This window comes from Oryctolagus cuniculus, chromosome 10 (genome assembly GCF_051225735.1).
Source record: "Oryctolagus cuniculus isolate XC-2025 breed Fujian yellow rabbit chromosome 10, ASM5122573v1, whole genome shotgun sequence".
NCBI classification, from domain to species: domain Eukaryota; kingdom Metazoa; phylum Chordata; class Mammalia; order Lagomorpha; family Leporidae; genus Oryctolagus; species Oryctolagus cuniculus.
In genome coordinates this window covers 31,475,257-31,497,892 of record NC_142876.1, presented here as the reverse complement: position 1 = coordinate 31,497,892, position 22,636 = coordinate 31,475,257, and the positions used below count along the sequence as shown (strand labels likewise).

Below are 22,636 nucleotides of genomic sequence, written 5' to 3'. Positions count from 1 at the left end.
TTTAAGTGTTTTATTTGGCATAATTGCTAGATAAGAACCCTGTCATGTTTTGTTCAATTAGTTTTCTTCTGTTTCTAGTTTATCATGAACCATTGTAGAATTTTATAAAAAATTTTTTGTTATCTATGGAAATAATTTGTTTTATTTATATGATGAATTAGTGATTCTTTTTGTGTTTCTAACATGCTTGATTGTAAAATCTATTGTTGAATAAAAATCATCCCCAAATTTAGTGAAGTAATTTTAATAATAAACACTTATTTCTCCCAGTGGCTGAGGGTCAGGTATTTAGGAGCAACTAGCTGGTAAGCTTTGACTTTATCATGAGGTTGCCATCAAATTGTCAGCCGAAACTTCAGACGTCTGAAGATTAGGGGCAGGAGGATCCATTTGCAAAGTGACCCACTCACATGATTGGCAATGTGGTGCCAGCTTTTATTTATTTTTTTAAAAGAGATTTATTTATTTGAAAGTCAGAGTTAGTTTCAGAGAGAGAGGTCTTCCATCCACTGGTTCACTCCCCAATTGGCTGCAACAGCTGGAGCTGTGTCTATCTGAAGCCAGGAGCCAGGAGCTTCTTCTGGGTCTCCCACATGGTTGTAGGGGCCCAAGGACCTGGGCCATCCTCCACTGCTTTCCCAGGCCATAGTAGAGAGCTTGATTGGAAGTGGAGCAGCTGGGACTAGAACCGGCGCCCATATGGGATGCCAGCACTGCAGGCAGCGGTTTTACCCGCTACACCACAGCGCCATGTGCCAGCTTTTAGTGGGACCCTCAGTTCTATCCATGTTGACTTCTCTCAGGGCTCAACGAGTGGCCTTATGTAAAAGTGGCTGACTTCTCCCAGAGGGAGCAATCCTGAGAGAGAACGTAAAACAAGTCAGGTAGTAACTATCTTCTTTTAGATCTCAACTTGGAAATCATAGGAAAGGAGAAGGGAACCTTTCTTCTTCTGTGGACCATTTAGATATCATTTGCGGTTAATACACAATTATCAACTTTAAAATTAGCCTGTCGTAGATTTTTTTTGAATTTCAAGTCCCGCCTGTGGTTGCCTTGGCATAGCCAGATTAAATGATTTCAGGGGCCTTGTATGGCCTGTGAGTAGGTAATTCTCTACCCCTGTGAACATTATTTTTACCATTTTCTACTAGAAAACTAAGTCTAACCTGTATTAAAGGGAAGAATTAGGCCCCTTGTTTAGTGGAACCCTCAGTTCCTATCCATGTAGACCTCAATTTTTTAAGATTTATTTTGTTTACTTGAAAGAGTTACAGAGAGAGGTAGATACATAGAAAGAGGTCTTCCATCCGCTGGTTCACTCCCCAAATAGCTATAACAGCTGGAGCTGGGACGATCCGAAGCCAGGAGTTGGGAGCATCCTCTGAGTCTCCCATATGGGTGCAGGGGCTCAAGGACTTGAGTCTTCCTCTTCTGCTCTCCCAGGCACATTAGCAGGGAACTGGATTGGAAGTGTAGAGACTTGAGCTGGTGCCCGTATGGGATGCTGGCTCTGCAGGCTGGGGCTTTAACCCATTGTGCCACAGCACCAGCACCCCCCCCCCCGCCCCCGCTCCCGCCCCGGTCAAAGAAGTAAAACTGTGAATTTCTTTCTTCTGGCCACGGATTACTTACATTATCCTACATGTCAGATGTACTTCCATTTGGGGATCTGCAGAATCCCATTCCTTTATTTTGTCTACTCGTCCAAGATTTTCGCATTTAATCCTGTCCACGTGTGGTTGAAGCTCTTTAATGTGATTTCTTTTTTTTTTTTTTTTTTTACAGGCAGAGTTAGACAGAGAGAGACAGAGAGAAAGGTCTTCCTTTTCTGTTGGTTCATCCCCCAAATGGCTGCCTCGGCCGGCGCGCTGCGCTGATCTGAAGCCAGGAGCCAGGTGCTTCCTCCTGGTCTCCCGCGCGGGTGCAGGGCCCAAGGAGCTGGGCCATCCTCCACTGCACTCCCGGGCCACAGCACAGAGCTGGACTGGAAGAGGAGCAACTGGGACAGAATCCGGTGCCCCAACTGGGGCTAGAACCCGGGGTGCCAGCGCCATAGGTGGAGGATTAGCCAAATGAGCTGCGGCGCCGGCCTAGATGTGATTTCTTGAATACAGTTCCTTTTCTTCTGAAGACCTGTGAACTTAGAGACAATTTATCTGCTCTCACATATATCTAAGTATACTAGGAGGATAGTCATTGGACACAATCTATAGACTTCCCTTTTTTCTGTTTTGGAAATTTTAAAAAATGTAAGTAGCTATTAAAGAAAAAGTGACCTTTAATACTAGAATTTTAAATTTAATCAATATTTATTATTGATAATTATTAAGATGCTTGCTAAATAAATATATTTTAATAAATTTAAAATTAAAAATTTTAAATATTAATTAAAGAAAAAAGTGATCTTCCATCTGCTGGTTCAGTTTCCAGATGAGTGCAAACAGCTGGGGCTGGGCCAGGCTGAAGCCAAGAGGACTGGTAGCTCAATCTGGGCCTCCCACATGAGTGGGAGGGACACAACTTGAGCTATCCCTTGCTGCCTCCCAGGGCATGTGCATTAGCAGGAAGCTGGAATTGAGAAGGGAGGTGAAACTTGAACCTAGCGACTTTATCATGGGATATGGATGTCCTAGGTAGCACCTTAAATTCTGTGCTTGACAGAATTTTTGCTGTCAATTTTAAATAAAATGAAAGACTTACTATCAAATTCTATTAAAAATGTAGTGCTCTCAAGGAAGGTAGACTCATCTCTAAGGTTTTTTCTTTCTTTAAAAATGGTTAAATTTCTGGCCAGCACCTTGGCTCAATAGGCTAATCTTCCACTTGTGGCGCCGGCACACCAGGTTCTAGTCCCGGTTGGGGTGCTGGATTCTGTCCTGGTTGCTCCTCTTCCAGTCCAGCTCTCTGTTGTGGCCTGGGAGTGCAGTGGAGGATGGCCCAAGTGCTTGGGCCCTGCACCTGCACGGGAGACCAGGAGGAAGCACCTGGCTCCTGGCTTCGGATCAGCATGGTGCGCCAGCCGCAGCACGCTGGCCGCAGCGGCCATTGTGGGGGTGAACCAACGGAAAAAGGAAGACTTCACTCTGTGTGTGTCTCTCTCTCTCACTGTCTAACTCTGCCTGTCAAAAAAAAAAAAAAAAAAAAAAAAGTTAGATTTCTGCAAGGGAAAATACTGTAACATTTAGTAGGTAGAGACTTCTTTATTTTGTTAGTAAACATTGGCTTTCTTTTCTTTTTTTTTTTTTTTAAGTCTAGTTCTGGGCCAGTGGCGTTGTGGCAAGGTGTTAGGTGAAGATGCTGCCTGTGACACTGGCATTCCTTATGTTGGTGTCTCAGCTTCACCACTTCGATTCAGCTCCCTGCTCATGGCCTGGGAAAAGCAGTGGAAGATTGCCCGAGTACTTGGGCCCTTGCCACCCACTTGGGAGCCTTGGAGGTGGCTCTTTGCTCTTGGCTTTGGCCTGTCCTAGCCCTGGCCGTTGCAGCCATTGGTGGAGTGAACCAGCAGATGGAAGATCTGTCTCTTCCTCTCTCTCTGATTTTTTAAAAAAAATTTTTTGAAAGATTTACTTGAGAGGCAGAGAAGGAGAGATCTTCCATCTGCTTGTTCACTCCCCAAATGGCCACAATGGCCAGAGCTGGGCTGATCTGAAGCCAGGAGCTTCTTCCGCATCTCCCATGGGTGCAGGGGTCCAAGGACTTAGGCCATCTTCTGCTGCTTTCCTAGGCCATGGCATAGGGTTGGATTGGAAGTGAGCAGCCAGGATTCGAACTGGAGCCCATACAGGATGCTGGCACTGTGGAAGGCAGCTTTACCTGCTATGCCACAGCGCTGGCCCCTCTCTCTCTGACTTTCAAGTAAATAAATGTCTTAAATAAAAGTCTTTAAAAATTTAGTTTTATTAGACATAGAGACAGATCTTCCATCCGCTGGTTTACTCCCCAAATGCCTGTAATAGCAAAGAAATCTGGAACTCAGTCTAGATCTCCTATATGGGTGACAGGAATGCAACTATTTAAGCCATCACCTGCCATCTCTGCTGCACATTAGCAGGAAATTGGAATTGGGAGTGGAGCCAGGAACCCCGCCACTCCAATATGGAATGTGGGTGTCCAGCAGTGTCTTTTGTTTGCTTCTTTCTTTCTTTTTTTTTATTAATTAATTTATTTTTTGACAGGCAGAGTGGATAGTGAGAGAGACAGAGGGAAAGGTCTTCCTTTTGCCGTTGGTTCACCCTCCAATGGCCGCCACGGCCGGCGTGCTGCGGCCTGCGCACCGCACTGACCCGATGGCAGGAGCCAGGTACTTATCCTGGTCTCACATGGGGTGCAGGGCCCAAGTACTTGGGCCATCCTCCACTGCACTCCCTGGCCACAGCAGAGAGCTGGCCTGGAAGAGGAGCAACTGGGACAGAATCCGGCGCCCCGACCGGGACTAGAACCTGGTGTGCCGGCGCCGTAAGGCGGAGGATTAGCCTAGTGAGCCGCGGCACCGGCTTGTTTGTTTCTTTTTAGTGTTGTCTTTACTGATGTGCCAAACACCTTCCACATAAAGTTGCTCTTTTGTGTGGATAGAAAGCCCTGTTCATAGTTTTGTGTAAGAAAGCTAGGTTGGAATTCATGAATTATCTAGTACTATAGTTTGTACATGTGGAGCAGCAATGTACGTTGACTGGTTGATAGAGATTGTGTTTGAGACATGAATTGCTTGCACAGTTATAGGGTGGTGATATAAAATAGTTGCAGGATTGCTAGCAATTAAAATGCCCTGTTTTACATGACTGCAGAATACAGTATGGCCTAGACCAGTATCATTTAATGGAATGTGCTTGTGTCATCTTATGGTGTCACCTTCTGGTTTCAACTGCAAAGTGCTTGTGGCAGCAGTAAACTTGTAATGGCAAATGACTTCAGTTTGCATTTGTCTCACCAAGAAGGGCAATACAGTTTAAGTTTATTCAATCCATGTTAATGGAAATGTCATTGTCTTTAAGTGTTCCTGAAGGATGGTTAATGAGGGCTGTTTTTCACCAGGGGCAAAATGGAAGGGGGGGGGGGCAAACTTTTTTTTTTTTTTCTTTTTTGACAGGCAGAGTGGACAGTGAGAGAGAGAGAGAGAGAAAGAGAAAGGTCTTCCTTTTTCCGTTGGTTCACCCCCCAATGACCGCTGCAGCCGGCGTGCTGCGGCTGGCGCACCGCACTGATCCGAAGCCAGGAGCCAGGTGCTTCCTCCTGGTCTCCCATGAGGGTGCAGGGCCCAAGCACTTGGGCCATCCTCCACTGCAGAGAGCAGGACTGGAAGAGGAGCAACCAGGACAGAATCTGGCGCCCCAACTGGGACTAGAACCCCGTTTGCCAGCACCATAGGCGGAGGATTAGCCTATCGAGTTGTGGCGCTGGCCAAGGCAAACCTTTATTACTTTAAAGTGTTTCATGATTTTATACATTGCTATGTCAAAACTCTCAGGATGGTTTTCTGTAGTGGTTGGTCTCAGTTAAGACATTTTTTCTCACAGACCTTCTCACAGTTCAAAGTTTACAAGAAGTTGTTAGCCATACAAGAAAAGGACTTACGGATAACTTTATATCATTTTTCTTCTTCTAAGATAATTCCACTTTGTACAAGAAGGCAGGAGGCTCACATCTTTTTTACTTTAATGTGTCTGTTGAAGCATTCTTTGTTCAGTGATGCTTTCTCTTCAGATGAGCTGATATATTCAGTTGCCACTAGTCCTTATATGAGTATTGATGATGTCCAAATATGTAATTAAAAAATTTTTAATTTTTTTTTTCTTTTTCTTTCTTTCTTTCTTTTTTTCTTTCTTTCTTTTTTTTTTTTTTACAGGCAGAGTGGACAGTGAGAGACAGAGAGAAAGGTCTTCCTTTTGCCGTTGGTTCACCCTCCAATGGCCGCCGCAGCCGGCGCACCGCGCTGATCCGATGGCAGGAGCCAGGTGCTTATCCTGGTCTCCCATGGGGTGCAGGGCCCAAGCACTTGGGCCATCCTCCACTGCCTTCCCGGTCCACAACAGAGGGCTGGCCTGGAAGAGGGGCAACCGGGACAGAATCCGGCGCCCCGACCGGGACTAGAACCCGGTGTGCTGGCGCCACAAGGCGGAGGATTAGCCTGGTGAGCCGCGGCGCCGGCCCTAATTTTATGTATTTTAAAGAGTTACAGAGAGGTAGAGACAGAGAAGTTTTCCATACACTGGTTCACATCCAAAATGGCCACAACTGCCAGAGCTGAGCTGATCCAAAGCCAGTAGCCAGGAGCTTCTTCCAGGTCTCCCACACAGGTGCAGGGGCACAAGGACTTGGGCCATCTTCCACTGCTTTCCCAGGTGCATTAGCAGGGAGCTTAATTAGAAGTGGAGCAGCTGGCACTAGAACTGGTGCCCATATGGGATGCTGTTGCCACAGGTTGGGGCTTTAACCCACTGCACCCCAGATCTGTAATTTTTAAAAAAGGTTTATTTGTTTATTTATTTGAGAGGCAAAGTTACACAGAGAGAGATATCTTCATCTGCTAGTTCACTCCCCAAATGGCCACAATGGCCAGGGCTGGGCCAGACTGAAGCAAAGATCCAGGAGCTTCCTCTGGGTCTTCATGAGGGTTCAGGGGCCCAAGTACTTGGGCCATCTTCCGCTGCTTTCCCAGGCACATTAGGGACCTGGATAAAAAGTGGAGCAGCCAGGACTCATATTGGCACTCCTATGGGATGCTGGTGCTGCAGACTGTGGATTTATCTGCTGCTTCACAGTGCCAGCCCCTAAATCTGTATTTCTAAACTTCTTTTCTTTGAGAATTATATTCTCATGTGCATCATTCAGTTCAAATCCAATTTGACCATTACTCTCTACCAAACTTTTTGTTTTTACTGTAACGTACCTGTGTTTTCCCAGGGAGTGGTCTTTAGCCACTTCTCTTTGAAAAAAATTCCCAGGGCCGGTGCTGTGGTGTAGTGGATAAAGCCACCCATAGTGCCGGCATCCCATATGGGTGCCGGTTCGCATCCCAGCTGCTCCACTTCCTATTCAGCTCTCTGATACAGCCTGGGAGAGCAGTAGAATACGGCCCAAGTCCTTGGGCCCCTGTACCCTTGTGGGAAACCTGGAAGAAGCTCCTGGCTCCTGGTTTTGGATCTGCACAGCTCTGGCTGTTGCGGCCAATTGGGGAGTGAACCAGCAGACTCTCTCCCTCTCCCCTCTCCCCCCTGTCCCCCTTTCCCCTTTCACCTCTCCCCTCTCTCACCTTATTCCCCCCTCCCCCCTCTCCCCCTTCTCTTCCTCTCCCCCTTCCCTCTCCTCCCTCTATCTTCCCCCTCCCTCTTCTCCCTTTCTCTCCTTCTCCCTCTCCTTCTCTCTCTGAGTAACTCTGAATTTCAAATAAATAAATAAATCTTTAAAAAAAGAAAAAAACTCCCTGATCTGTCATGAAACCTTGTCTCCTTTGTTTTTAAAAAATATATTTCAAATTTGTGTGGACTGATAGCTGTGTGATCTCATTGATGGATAGTTTTGAGTAATCAATTTCATTTCATTCTATTGAGTGTTGAGGATACTTGAAACACATTCTGTATTTATGTGTTCACAGTTTAGTAGCAGAGATAGCTGATCAAAAATACAAGTTTATCTTGGGCACACTAGTGAGATGTTTAACTTTCAGTGAAGTGAATGTCAGTGAAGTCTGGAGGAGGCTAAACATTGGAGTGTGCATTCATTTACTCAAAAAAGATAGTTGCTTATTTCTGGCTAGGCACTGGACTCAGTGGTGAGAGCAGTATGTCAAGCAGGTAATGTCCTTGCTGCCATTAGCTTAGACACTAATGGGAGACATAGATATAGTACAGATAATGAAATACAGTAGTTATGGTTTCGTGTTAGGAAGAAAGAAAATAGTAGGTCATGACAGTTAATAGTCCCAATTAAATATCTGTGGTAAATCCTTTCCTTTTCATGAAAGAGACTACGGTGCTTTAAAACAGAAGATAATATATTTTTTCTTTCGTGAGTTTTGCAATACCATCCTTAACACTTGGTTCCTTGTTTGGACCCATGTTTGAATCCAAGGATGTGTTGCACTAGCTGTTGCCAAAGTCCTGTCATCTGGAAGAGGGAATGAGGAAATAGAGCACATTGCCTGAAATATGGACCGATCCCATTATCCGTCTTAGTAGTAGTGCCTTCTAGCTGCAAAAGAGGCTGAGGAAAATAGTTTCTAGGTTAGCAGCTTTTGTGCACAGATGGCTACAACTTGAGATGGGGATTGTTTTATGGAAAAAGAGAATTAACTGCAGAGTATTTTTTTTTTAAAGATTTATTAATGGGGCCGGCACTGTGGCATAATTGTTAAAGCTGCCACTTGAAGGGCCTGCATCCCATATGAGTGCTGGTTCAAACCCTAGCTGCTGTACTTTGGGTACAGCTCTCTGCTATGGGCTGGGAAAGCAGAAGATAACCCAAGTCCTTGGGCTCCTGCACCCACATGGGAGACCCAGAGGATACTCCTGGCTTCAGATCATCATAGCCTTGGCCATTGTGGCCATCTGGGGAGTGAACCAGTGGATGGAAGACCTGTCTCTCTCTTTTTGCCTCTCTGTAACTCTGCCTTTCAAATAAGTAAATCTTTATTAAAAAATTATTTATTTGAAAGGCAGAGTTGGGGAAAGAGAAAGAGAGGGAGATAGATCTTCCATCTGCTAGTTCACTCACCAAATGAGTGCCATGGTCAGGGCTGGGCCTGACTTAAGACAGGAACCTGGAACTCCTTCCGGGGCTCTTATGTGGGTTGCAGGGCTCAAGCACTTGGACCATCTTCTGCTTCCTTCCCAGTCACATTATTAGCAGGGAGCTGGATTGGAATGGGAGCCGCAGGAACTTGAACTGGTGCTCTGGTGTGGGATGCTGGTGTTGTAAGCAGTGGCTTAACCTGCTGCACCAAAGTACCAACCCCTTAATAAAGTATTTTGTTTGTATACTTTTCCCCCAGTCTGTGGCATGTGTTTTCATTTTCTTATTGATTTTTTTTAAAAATTCTGTTAAGCCACCAAGAATATGGTATTTTGTTATGGCATCCCAACCTAATACTGTTTGGGGATGGGCTGGGGGTGGGTGAAGCTTCTTTTTAAAGTGTAAAGTTTCTAAATTTTGTTTTTCATTTTCAAAATTGTTTTTAGCTTTTTGAGTCATTTGCATTTCTATATATAGAAATTAGTTTATCAATTTCTTCCCCAGAAAACTTGCTGGAATTTAGATGAGGATTACATTGAATCTGTAAATCAGTTTGGGGAGAATTACCATCTTAATGATCTTGAATTTTCTAATGCATGAACAAATATAAAGTATCTTTCTAGCTATTTAGATCTTTTTTTGTTTTCCTCAGAAATTCTTGGCAGTTTTCATGGTCTTCCAAATTTACTCCTAAGTGTTTATTTGCTGCTTTAATAAATGGAATTGATTTAATGTCATGTTCAGATTGTTGATGCTATTTAGAAATATAGCTGATTTACATGGGATTCCTTAAGCATACTGAACTTGTGCATTTAAATTTTATTTGAGAGGCAGAGAGAGAGAGAGATACAGAAAAAACAGACACACCTCCCATCTGCTGGTTCACTCCCCAGGTGCCTAGGAGCCAGAACTCAATCCAGGTCTCATGTGGGTTGCGGGATCCAGCTACTTGAGCCATCATTACATGTTTCCTCCTAGGGTGCAGCATTAGCAGGAAGCTAGAACTGGATTCAGGGCTTGAACCCAGGCATTCCAATGACTTATCCTGATGCACCACATCTGCCCTGTACTTTGTTGATTTGATTATTAAAATAGTCTTCTTTTACACACACTTGCTTCTTTTTGCTTTGTTGTGTTTGCTTGGCAACACTGTGATTCTGGGTAATTCCAGCTTCTGCCTCCTCTGGACCTAGACTTACACAGCTGAACTTGGAAATGGAAGCACATCCAACTGTATGTTCATGGCTGTAACCCTTAGAGTGTGGACCCTCACTATTACCTGGATCATATTATTGTGTTTCTGGCTTCTTCACTTCCTTTTTTTTTTTTTTTTTTAAGATTTATTTATTTATTTGAAAGGAGAGAGAGAGAGAGAGAGAGAGAGAGAGAGAGAGAGATGGGTCTTCTGTCTACTGGTTCACTCCCCAAGTGGCTACAATGGCCGGAACTGGGCTGATTTGAAGCCAGGAGCCAGGAGCTTCTTTGGGTTCTTCAAGCAGGTGCAGGGGCCTAAGGACATCTGTTATTCCTGAATTCACTTTGCTTTGGAGAATTGGTCTATTGTATGAGACTGACAGGTCCTACCTCCTTAACAGGTTTCTAGCTTATCCATTTATTCTCCATCTCCACTGTGACCATTCTTTTTTTTTTTTTTTAAATATTTATTTATTTATTTGAAAGTCAGAGTTACACAGAGTGAGGAGAGAGAGAGGTCATCTGTCCGATGGTTCACTCCCGAAATGGCTGCAACAGCCAGATCTGCGCCCATCCTATCTTTAAAAAAAGAGTGGTGGGCCGGCGCCGCGGCTCACTAGGCTAATCCTCCGCCTAGCGGCGCCGGCACACCAGGTTCTAGTCCCGGTTGGGGCGCCGGATTCTGTTCCGGTTGCCCCTCTTCCAGACCAGCTCTCTGCTGTGGCCAGGGAGTGCAGTGGAGGATGGCCCAGGTGCTTGGGCCCTGCACCCCATGGGAGACCAGGAAAAGCACCTGGCTCCTGGCTCCTGCCATCGGATCAGCGCGGTGCGCCGGCCGCGGCGGCCATCAGAGGGTGAACCAATGGCAAAGGAAGACCTTTCTCTCTGTCTCTCTCTCTATCACTGTCCACTCTGCCTGTCAAAAAATAAAATAAAATAAAAAAATAAAAAAATAAAAAAGAGTGGTGACAGTGGAGATGGAGAATAAATGGGTAAGCTGGAAACTTGTAAAGGAGGCAGGACTTGTCAGTCTCATACAGTAGACCAATTCTCCAAAGCAAAAAGTGAATTCAGGAATAACAAAGGATTGCAGTCTGGGGTATTTGTGCCACAGCAGATCATAGGCACATCCAGTGGGGTGGGGGTAGGGACAGAGGTTTGTTTTTTTTTTTTAAAGATTTATTTATTTATTTGAAAGAGTTACATAGAGGAGAGGCAGAGAGAGAGAGGTCTTCCATCCACTGGTTCACTCCCCAGTTGGCTGCAACTCCACAATTGGCTGGAGCTGCGCCGATCCGGAGCCAGGAGCCAGGAACTTCTCTGATTCTCCTGTGCGGGTACAGGGGCCCAAGGGCTTGGGACATCTTCTGCTTTCCCAGGCCATAGCAGAGAGCTGGATAGGAAGTGGAGCAGCCGGGTCTCGAATCAGCGCCTCATATGGGATGCACTTCAGGCCAGGGCATTAAGCTGCTGCACCACAGCGCTGTCCCAAGGGATTTTTTTTTTTAAAGATTTATTTATTTGAAAGGCAAAGTTGGGAGACAGTAATCTTCCTTCCTGCTGGATAATTCCCCAAATGGCTGCAGTGGCCAAACCAAAGCCAGGAGCCTGGAACTCCGTCCGGGTCTCCCACATGGGTGCACAAGCCCAAGTCCTTGGGCCATCTTCCACTGTTTTCCCAAAGGTTGTAGCAGGGAGCTGGATGAGAAGTGGTGCAGCCAGGACAAGAACTGGCACCCATAGGAATGCTGGTGTTGCAGGCGGTGGCTAATCTGCCTGGCAACAACACTGGTACCTGAAAGCTTTTAAAGACAAGATAAAGTTCACATAAGCTGTTTTGAAACAAAGAGCAATGGTTATGAGGGCTTTGTTTAAGGAGCTAATGTTAACTCATAGATGGGGATCACCATTGTTAGGCAGCTACCCTTAGGTAAGTAGCTCATCCTGGAATGCAGCAGTTCTGAGGGATTCCTTGCCTAAAGGAGTTCATATCATAGGTATGGAAACATGAGGACCAGACCTCTCTCCTTCCTATTTCTCAGGTTCTATTTTGTTAGAGTTTGAATCCATGTTACTATTGATAGAACTCGCACATTTCTCACTTTTGATCAAGGCCTTTTTTTTTTTCTTTTTTTAACAGGCAGAGTGGACAGTGAGAGAGAGAGAGAGAAGAAAGGTCTTCCTTTTGCCGTTGGTTCACCCTCCAGTGGCCGCTGCGGCCAGCGCACCGCGCTGATCTGATGGCAGGAGCCAGGTACTTCTCCTGGTCTCCCATGGGGTGCAGGGCCCAAGCACTTGGGCCATCCTCCACTGCACTCCCTGGCCACAGCAGAGAGCTGTCTTGGAAGAGGGGCAACCGGGACAGAATCCGGCGCCCCGACCAGGACTAGAACCCGGTGTGCCGGCGCCGCAAGGCAGAGGATTAGCCTAGTGAGCCGCGGCGCCGGCCAAGGCCTTTTTCTAAGAGCATTTCTGATCAGCCATTCTGAAATAAAGTTTTTATTTATTGGGATCCTCATTAGACTGGACCCACTTTAGAGGGAAATGACTAGCAACTAGGAATCAATGTTAAAAAACTTTTTCAGCCACATTTGAGCAATAAAGAGGCCAAAAGGAGAGACTCTCAGGGTAATCTGTCTGGATTTTGTTGTCAGGTTTTAGTTTGTGTGTTTGGTAGGTGATGGCTGTCATTTCAGTGCACTGGGCCAGCATTACTCTTTTAGGAGTTACTGTGACTTATCAGGTGGAAAAAAAAAAAAAAGCTTAGGATGGATGATACAGAGCAAAGTTAATAGTATGATAATTCTCATTTGCAGGATGGTTTTGAGTTAGAAATCAAAGGCAACTAATTAAATTGAAATAACCCACGGGAGACTGGATGAGCCCTTTACAGCCATATGGCTGTTCTCTTATTTTGTATAATTTTTAAATTCCCAAGAAGAATTTATCTGGATATAGTAATAATATTAGCAATAATGAAGACTCTACCTTGTTCAGCCAGTAAACAATTACAAGCTATCCTCTTGTCTAAAACCAGTCAAGCAAGGGAATTCAATGAGTGCTACTGTGTCACAATAGCCTTGGCAGTGGAGTCTGAAAGGATTCCTAGAGTAATGGATAGATTCCTTATCATTTCTTTAGTAACTATGCCATTAAACGGTAGTGAAGAAACAAATCTGGATTCGGTGCTCCTACATGAGTAACTCAGATTTGATTCCTTGATCTGATGAGAGGAGACCCCCATCAGTTTTGGATCTCATGTACAAAGTGGTCAAATACCTTGTTTAAGAAGAGACTGATACCTGGAGAGGGAGATGTGAGGTTGAGGTGGTAGGTGGAAGTAAGATTTTACAAATGAATAAGTGGTCCAACTTAGTATAAAGAGGTTGTTAAGATCCAAGGAATAATCAACAATGAAGGATGAGCTCTAATACCTGTATAGAAAGGGGTTATCTTTAGGTTGAAAGGAAGAACAATATGGGGGAAAATGATGTTTTATTTATTTATTTTTTTAAAGTTTGATTTTATTTGAAAGGCAGAGTTGCAGATAGAGAAAGCTATTTTTCATCTGCTGGTTCACTCCCCAAATGACTGCAATGGCTGGAGCTGAGCTGTGGCAAAGCCAGGAGCTTGGGATCCCATCCAGGTCTCCCATGTGAGTGGCAGGGATTCAAATTATCTCCCTCTGTTTTCTCAGGTGCATTAACAGGGAGATAGATCAGTAGAGCCAGGGGGCCGGCGCTGTGGCACAGCAGGTTAAAGCTGCAGCCTGCAGCGCTGGCATCCCATATGGGCGCCAGTTCAAGTCCCAGCTGCTCCACTTCCGATCCAGCACTCTGCTTTGGCCTGGGAAAGCAGTGGAAGATGGCCCAAGTCCATGGGCCCCTGCACCTGCGTAGGAGACCCGGAAGAAGCTCCTGGCTCCTGCCTTCGGATCAGCTCAGTTCTGGCCATTGCGGTGATTTGGGGAGTGAACCAGTGGATGGAAGACCTTTCTCTCTCCCTCTCTCTCTCTCTCTCTAACTCTGTCTTTCAAATAAAGTATAGCCAAGACTTGAACTGGCAGGTACTTTTTTTTTTTTTTTTTTTTTTAAGATTTGTTTTATTTATTAGAAAGAGTTACAGAAAGAGGTAGAGAGAGACAGTGAGGGGGATCTTCCATCCGCTGGTTCACTCCCCAGATGGCCGCAATGGCCGGAGCTGAGCCGATCCAAAGCCAGGAGCCAGGAGCTTCTTCCAGGTCTCCCACATGGGTGCAGGGGCCCAAGAACTTGGGCCATCTTCTACTGCTTTCCCAGGCCAAAGCAGAGAGCTGTATCGGAAGAGGAGCAGCCAAGACTAGAATTGGCGCCCATATGGGATGCCAGCACTTCAGGCCAAGGGCCTTAACCTGCTGTGCCACAGCGCTGGCTCCAGGTACTGTTTTAATAGGGAAAATGTTGTATATTTAGTACTTCACTGTAAATTCACTGTGACCATTAACCCAGAAGGTTGAAAGCCTTTTATCCCATTTACATGATGTAATTCCCATTTGACAATTTTTTAAATTTATACTGCCAGCTATTGGACTACTTCTATAGAGAAATCCACCATTTCTTTCAAAACAGTTGGAGGTAACTGGCCAAAAGCAATATATGGAGTAAATAATCTGGAAGTTTGGGAAGGTTAAAATTTTTTTTTTTTTGTGATTAAAAGCAAGATTTATTAGAGTCAAGGACCTCCACCAGAGCGCCATGGAGGCAGGCTCCAAGAGAGGAAAAGGGAAGGGGCCACTGGTATTGGGGTTTTTAAGCACAGTTTTGGGGAAGAAAAAAAAATGATATTCAGTTACAAGGTGAGGACAAAACCCATCAAAAGACCTGATTTGCAGTCTTATCCTTTCTGGCTTTTTCATGATAAAACAAAAAGAACCACCAGAAGGGTAGGATAGGTAAGTTGTTTCCACAATAAACCAGGAGCTCAGGGGGATGGGATCACTACAAAAGGTTAATTTTTATTTGTGACATATTTTCTCCCTGTGTTTAAGGCTAAGTTGCTAAAGTTTTCATTTCACTGCAGGAAGTTTTGTCAAAGCTTATATTTCTACTTTCTTTTTCTTTTTTAAAAATATTTATTTGAAAGAGTTACACAGAGAGGGGAGAGGTAGAGAGAGAGAGGTCTTCCATTCACTGGTTCACTCCCCTGTTGGCTGCAAGGGGAGCCTTGCAGCCCTGTTGGCTGTGCCAATCTGAAGACAGGAGCCAGGAGCTTCCCTCCAGGTCTCCCACCTGGGTACAGGGGCCCAAGGACTTGGGCCATCTTCTGCTTTCCCAGGCCATAGCAGAGAGCTGTACTTTGTCTTATTTTTTCCCTCTTGCATTTACTTGCTTATAACAGGATTGCAGTACAGTGGAAAACCTAGTAGAAAGCACTGACTAAATTTGACCCAAGTAGTGAGTTGTTTGGTATCGTGGCCAGGAAAAGCACAGCTCCCTTTTCTTCCAAAGACTTTTGAATGGATAATCCTTACATGTATTTTGTATGTGATATAAAATTCAAGGGGTATAGAGCTGTGTACTAGTGTTCTTTCTTTTGCTTTTTTTCCTTCAGCTGGTAGTATTGTTTTCTTACTTTTCCATACATCTATAGGCAAACATATATATAAATATATTTTATTTATTTACACAAATGTTATATTGTACCATTTTTGTTCATAAATTTTGCTCATGAGAATTGCTGCATATCACTATAAAAAGATTTCCCATTCTCAGTTGCCACATTGTGTGGTCATATCATTGTCAGCTAACAGGAGTCCTGTTTGTGATTGTTGCTAGTATTTTGTGATTGATTTGAGCATATTTTAAGAGATTTTAACCATGACGCTAGTTACTTATTTAGGGAACAGAAATAAAATCTCATTCAATTCTTTTAATGAACCTGAAATTAAAGATAATCATTTGATTGATGTGTCATACTGGAAGTTATTGATATTGTCATGTTTTCTTTTTTTAAAGATTTATTTATTTATTTGGAAGACGGAGTTAGAGAGGAGACACAGGGAAAAAAGATTTTCTGTCCACTGGTTCACTCACCACATGGCTACAATGGCCAGGGCTGGGTGAGGCCGAAGCCAGGAGCCAAGAGCTTCTTCTGGATCTCCCATATAAGTGCAGGGGCCCCAGGACTTGGACCATCTGCTGCTGCTTTCTCAGGTGCATTAGCAGGGAGCTGGATCAGAAGTGGAGCAGCCAGGACTGGAACTGGAATCTATATTGGATGTAGGCACTGCAGCTTGTGGCTTAACCTGATGTGTCACAGTGCTGGCCCTTGTCATACTTTCTTACAAGGAAGAGCATATGTATTCATTTGCGCTATCCACATAACTTAATTTTTGAAGGAGTTTTTTGGTCATTTTAATAAATTTACTTTTCAGGGGCCGGCACTGTGGCATAGCAGGTAAAGCCACTGCCTGCAGTACCGGCATCCCATATAGGTGCCGTTTCAAGTCTTGGCTGCTCCACTTCCAGTCCCACTCTCTGCTATGGCCTGGGAAAGCAGGGGAAGATGGCCCAAGGCCTTGGGCCTCTGCACCCATGTGGGAGACCTGGAAGAATCTCCTGGCTCCTGGCTTCGGATTTGCACAGCTACGGCCGTTGTGGCCAATTGGGGAGTGAACCAGCAGATGAAAGCCTTCCTCTCTCACTCTCTTACTCTCTCTGCCTTTGCCTTCAAATAAATTAAAAAAAAATTTACTTTTTATTTTGATGTTATATATTTGAAAAGGCCCAGTGTTGCCTCTTTCAAAAATTAGAGACATTTAATGCTTTGTATTTTATGGCTGATATTAATTTTGAGTATTTCTCAGATGTTTCAATTTTAAGGAAAAAATCTTTATTCCAGAATGTGTAACTTGATTCCCTACAGAAGAATAGACTCTCATTTTTATTGTTAGAAAATTTTGAGTTTATTCTTCATACCTGGGAGAATTTTTATATATATATATATATATATTTATATATACGAATATTTTGTTTCATGTTTGTGTTGCCAGCATGCTAAATTGTTAATGCTTTCAGTTTGTTGATTGAACTTTTACTCCCTCTGTTGGCTTTCAGAGGTGTTACACTGCTTTTTTACTTGTGTTAGGAAAAATATTTATGCTTATGTTCACTTAACTCAGATATTAGTAATGGTATAAATATGTTTATGAAATAGGTTCTTCAAGGGATTGTTTTGAATTAATAATTCCTCCTTGAGCCCTGAATGTTCTGGCTTTCATGAATACATTAAGGAAACTCAGAATGCTTGTTTTGTCAGCAGCTGAGAACAAGGCTGTCTGAAAAACAAACAGGCATATGGAATATTTGTGTTTGTATTAAGCAAAAAGTGGGTTTGGTGTGTTAGATAAATGGAAGAATTTTTCAGATATTTTCTAGTTTCTGTCTACCATAGATTGAACCATCAGGTAACTTGGTGGAATGAAGTGATGGAGAAGCCATATTGCACCTGAGTAGCATGCCATCTTCTAGATTAATGTGTGTTTTTTTTTTTTTTTTCTTTTTCTTTTTTTTTTTTTTTAGTTTATTTGGCAGGTAGAGTTATAGACAGTGAGAGAGAGACGGAGGAAAAAGGTCTTCCTTCTGTTGGTTCACTCCCCAAATGGCCACCACGGCCGGCTCTGCGCTGATCCAAAGCCAGGAGCCAGGTGCTTCTTCCTGGTCTCCCATGTGGGTGCAGGTTCCCAAGCACTTGGGCCATCCTCCACTGCCCTCCCGGGCCACAGCAGAGAGCCGGACTGGAAGAGGAGCAGCCGGGACTAGAACTCGGCACCGGCCCCTAGATTAATGTTTATTACCAAAGGACTTCGTGATAGTTACCTTATGTGATGTCACATGTGCGGTATGAGGTATTTACTTGCCTTGTACATTCTTAACGTTCTTTGAAAAACCTTTACCAGTTAATGAAGTTTGCACTATATAAGGCACAGATTTGTAGTTAAAGATTATGTCCTATTCCTTCATGATTATTTATCATTATATCACTTATAGTGGTAGTGGCAGTGTTAGGCTCTAAGTTTAGCAGAGAGGGTTTAAAATGTATGTATGGTGCTTTAAATTCCTTAAATCATTGATAGAGTATACCAGATTTTCTGGGGTCACAAAGTAGTTGGACTGTATTTAGTGGCCATTGTTTATGAAACAAAACACTGTGTAAACTCTGTATTCACATTCAGTATATTGAGAGGGGGGGTCATGGGAAGTAGGAAGGACCAAGGCAACAGCCGATGGTGGCTTTCCTTCCTAATGCCCGCTTACAGCCACTAGTGCTGAGGGGAATGGAGACAGGTTTGATACTTTGATTGCTTCTTTGCCAAATGCATGTAGTTGAAGATCTTTTTTTTTTTTTTTAGATTAATTTTATTTATTTCAGAAGGCAGAGTTACAGAGTGGGGAGGAGACATACACACACACACACACACACACACACACAGAAGTCTTCCATCTGCTGGTTCACTCCCCAAATGTCTGCTATGGCTAGGGCTGGTCCAGGCCAAAGGCAGTAGCCAGGTGCTTCATCTTGGTCTCCCACTTAGGTGCAGGGACCCAAGGACTTCGGCTGTCCTCTGCAGCTTTTCCAGGCACATTAACAGGGAGCTGGATCAGAAGTGGAGCAGCTGAGAATCTAACTGGTACCATATGGAATGCTGGCATTGCGGTGACAGTCTAACCCACCATGCCACCGCCAACCTTCAAATCTTATTTATTTTAAAGGCAGAGGTGAGGGTAGAGGAGAGTGTCTGCATGTGAACTCCCATTTCCTGGGTCACTCCCCATTTTCCTGCAACTGCTAGGCCTGCACCAGGATCTGGGAACTCAGTTTGGGTCTCCCATGTGGGAGGCAGGACCTGATGCCACAAACCATCACTTGCTGCCTCCTGGGGTGCACACTAGTGGGAAGTTGGAATCGCGAGTGGAAGTAGGACTCAAATTTGAGCACTTTAACCGGGATTTAGGATCCCCATCTGGATACCACTGACTCACCATGCTGATAGGGTTTTTTTGATAATAAGTCCTTTGAATTTTACTGTTAATCAAACAGGAGATAATAGATACATATATTTTAAAAGCCTGTGTAATGGTAACTCTATGGCCATTTAGAAAAGTAAGAATGTTGTATCTATTAAATCTGTCATTTCTGTTGATTGATTTTGTCTGTTTTCATGCAGGTTGCATTCCTGTTGCATCTTTGATATCATTCCTAGACTTTGCTCCATGATTTAACTTGAAATTCTGAAATGAAGATGGAGGAGGCAGTAGGAAAAGTTGAAGAACTCATTGAGTCTGAAGTCCCACCAAAAATCTCTGAACAAGAGACGGCCAAGGAGGAAGATGGATCTGTAGAACTGGAATCTCAAGTTCCAAAAGATGGCGTAACGGATTCTACAGTTCTTTCTTCAATGCCCTGCTTGTTGATGGAACTGAGAAGGGACTCTTCTGAGTCTCAGTTAGCATCCACAGAGAGTGACAAGCCTACAGCCGGCCGTGTTTATGAGAGTGACTCCTCTAATCATTGCATGCTTTCCCCTTCCTCTAGTGGTCACCTGGCTGATTCAGATACATTGTCTTCTGCAGAGGAGAATGAACCCTCCCAGGCAGAAACGGCAGTAGAAGGAGACCCATCAGGAGTGTCTGGTGCCGCAGTTGGGCGCAAGTCTAGGCGGTCTCGTTCTGAAAGTGAAACATCTACCATGGCTGCCAAGAAAAACCGGCAATCCAGTGATAAACAGAATGGCCGAGTTGCCAAGGTTAAAGGTCATCGGAGCCAAAAGCACAAGGAGAGGATCAGACTACTGAGGCAGAAACGGGAGGCTGCTGCGAGGAAGAAGTACAACCTGCTGCAGGACAGTAGTACCAGTGACAGTGACCTGACTTGTGACTCAAGCACAAGCTCATCTGATGATGATGAAGAGGTTTCAGGGAGCAGCAAGACAATCACTGCAGAGATACCAGGTAGAGGATGTTTTTTAAACTGACTGTAAAGCACCTGATGACATTTCTCAGCTGTCAGCCTCAGTTAGATGAGTGACACTTGAAAAAGTACAGGCGACCTGCAGCTCTGTGTAAATTTGAAGACTGCAGTCTATTAAATAAAGACATGGCCAATTTTAAAAACCTGTTCTGAGGTTTCGAGTGCACTTTAGCACATTAGCAAAAAAAAAAAAAAAGGTTAATAATAGGGACAAGATTAATTTTAAGTAATGTTATTTCTCACAGGTCTCTCTCTGTAACACATTACCTGAACTCCCATCATTGCCTTTTAAGCACTGCTTAGATTTAATACTTACTGTTCTGCATTATTACTAAGTATGTTCTCAGGAATAGGCACCTTTATTATATAGCCATTGCACTCAAGTTTATGGTGTCTGAAATAAACATTCTTTTGTTAAAGTTTTGTAGTAACTGTTCCTCCTAAAAAAGGAATTTTATGTATTTTTGCCCTGATTTAGTGCATGATGAACCAGGTAATCCTTGTTTCACATTTTCTGTCCTAGTTGTCACTCATATTGAAAACAGTGTTTTTTTTGTTTGTTTGTTTGTTTTTGGCAAAAATTCCCCAAGCTTTAAAAAGTTTGTTAGAAATTTTTTTGTTCTAGCTCTCATTGGTAAAAGGGATCTGTGATTTATCACATATTTGACATCTGCTTTCCTTATATTGTCACATTTGGTACTGTGTACTACAAAGGCAGGCTTGAAATTTCATAGAGGAAGAAAGATGATAATGAATGATTCTTAATTGGTATATTCTCTTTATTGAAAAAACTCTTAGGATTAGGTACATTTTGTAAACTACATGGCAATTCATACATCTTGGCAGCTTTGTGTATTGCTACCTTAAAGAGGGGGAAGTTTTGGTTTCTAAAGGTTTTTTAAGTGACTATATTTTCTCCCTGGTTTTCTGAAAGTTTTCTGTCTACACTTGAAGACAGCATATTGCTGATAAGTGAAAAATATTTGAAGAAAAATCATATTGGTTAATTAAGCCTATAGCTAACTAAACTTACGTAAACCCAATTAACAAGAATGATCAGATTCGAAGCACTTTATAGGCATTCAAATAGTAAGTCTCATCCATATGGTATATTAGTTAAAAATTTTAAATAGCGTTTAGAAGTGCTTTTCACTGTTTTTCTCTCTATTAAAAAAGTTTGAACTGGATGTAAGTGAGGCTCATGAAAGAAGCAAATTTCAGGGTTGTTCTAAGACAGTTTCTTAGTATTTTTTAAAAAGTCCTGTTAGGGCATGTAATATGAATGTTCATGCATTCTTACATACTTTTCTATTTTATTAATCAAGATCATGATGGATCTCTTGAAACAGTACTTACTAAACAGGTTTTTATGTAGCCATCCCAGTGCTTTGCCTTTATGGAAAGGGAGAAGGTAGATGAACAAAATTCTCTTTGAAGATAAAACCCCCTAGTAGAGGTGGCATGAGAAATGTCTTCGTAGACACTTTCCCTATTTGGCTTATATTACGTAGGTTAGGTATGTTTTGCTGCTTTGTTCAGATTTTCCTAACAATTTTTGCTAATTGACCACCTTGACCACTGTTTAAAACCAGTTGTCTCTCTCTTGTCTTTCTTAATTGTATACCAAACACCAAAGTAAATTAATATGAACCTATAATTAGTTTTATTGTTCATGTCATTTAGTGATTATGTGGTTTTTGAAAATATGTAGTTTTTAAGGTTAACCGTGAAAAATCCAGTGGTGGGTCAAGGTGCAGGGCCATTGTGTGTGACTGCTGTGCACTGCACAGGTTGGGGAGGTGCCTTTACATGAATGATCTTAGAATTTTGTGTAGTAGCAGAGATGAAACAGTCTACAGTTTAAATATTAGGAATTTCAGTTCAGCTGTTCATATTGTTAGCTCTGAAAAATTGTGACATTGTGCATTTTAATATAACAGTTATGTATACTTCAGTTTCCTGAGTTACATTATGACCTTGGGCATGTAACCTGATAGCAAGAGCGGTGAAAAGTTGTATAAATCTAAAAATAGGTTAAATGATGAACATGGGACAATTCAGGTGGACTTAAACTGGATGTACCTAATGGAAACTCTTGGGTGTTAAAATTTGAATCCAGCTGTTTACACAGAATGGAAACAAATTGTAAAAATAAAAACTGAGATTCTTACTATACTATTTCATCAAGGTACAACCAATTGAGTAATTCAGAAATGCTTTATTTGTAGACTTTTGTTTGACAACAGTTTAAAAGTTTGAGAAATCATCCTACCTGTTCTCCAAATAATTTAATAGTTAATGCATTTATTTCAAAGAGTACAAATACTGATACAGAATCATAATGCATGGTTATGCTTAGCAATTGAGTTTAATAGCTACACAACAGATGTTTATGGATTTTCTTTTTAAGTTAGCAATGATCTGAAAGGCAGCTTAGTATCACCAATATACTGTTCTCTCCATGAAGGTTTTGGAGATTTATCAAGATAATTGTTGCAGTAATTTCATTTGGGGACTTAAAGATGAGCAGATATATAGTATTTTATGGTAAATTTATAGTATTTTATAGTGAATTAATGTAAAAGTACTATGTGATTATTATCTTGAATATTCAAGACATTAAATATCTGAGTTATGTTTTGATTTTTATGTGTATGTTTTGCTCTTTGCAATTTTATGATTAGTTATTTTTCATGAAGGG

At 42.8% G+C, this 22,636-nt stretch overlaps 1 protein-coding gene across 16 annotated transcripts in view; it reads left to right on the top strand.

Moving 5' to 3' along the window:
- Positions 1-22,636, top strand: part of ARK2N (arkadia (RNF111) N-terminal like PKA signaling regulator 2N) — a 108,092-nt gene that overhangs the window by 39,765 nt on the left and 45,691 nt on the right. For 12 of the 16 annotated variants that reach the window (XM_089305183.1, XM_070050258.2, XM_089305181.1 and 9 more), the window contains one exon: positions 19,133-19,916. In XM_089305183.1, the coding sequence (XP_089161309.1) occupies positions 19,202-19,916 (715 nt within the window). In that variant the 5' untranslated portion in view covers positions 19,133-19,201. Of the gene's footprint in view, positions 1-12,067; positions 12,182-18,499; positions 18,596-18,660; positions 18,684-19,132; positions 19,917-22,636 lie in introns of those variants that run through there. The other 4 variants (XM_089305184.1, XM_089305182.1, XM_089305179.1 and 1 more) reach the window with 3 other exon arrangements.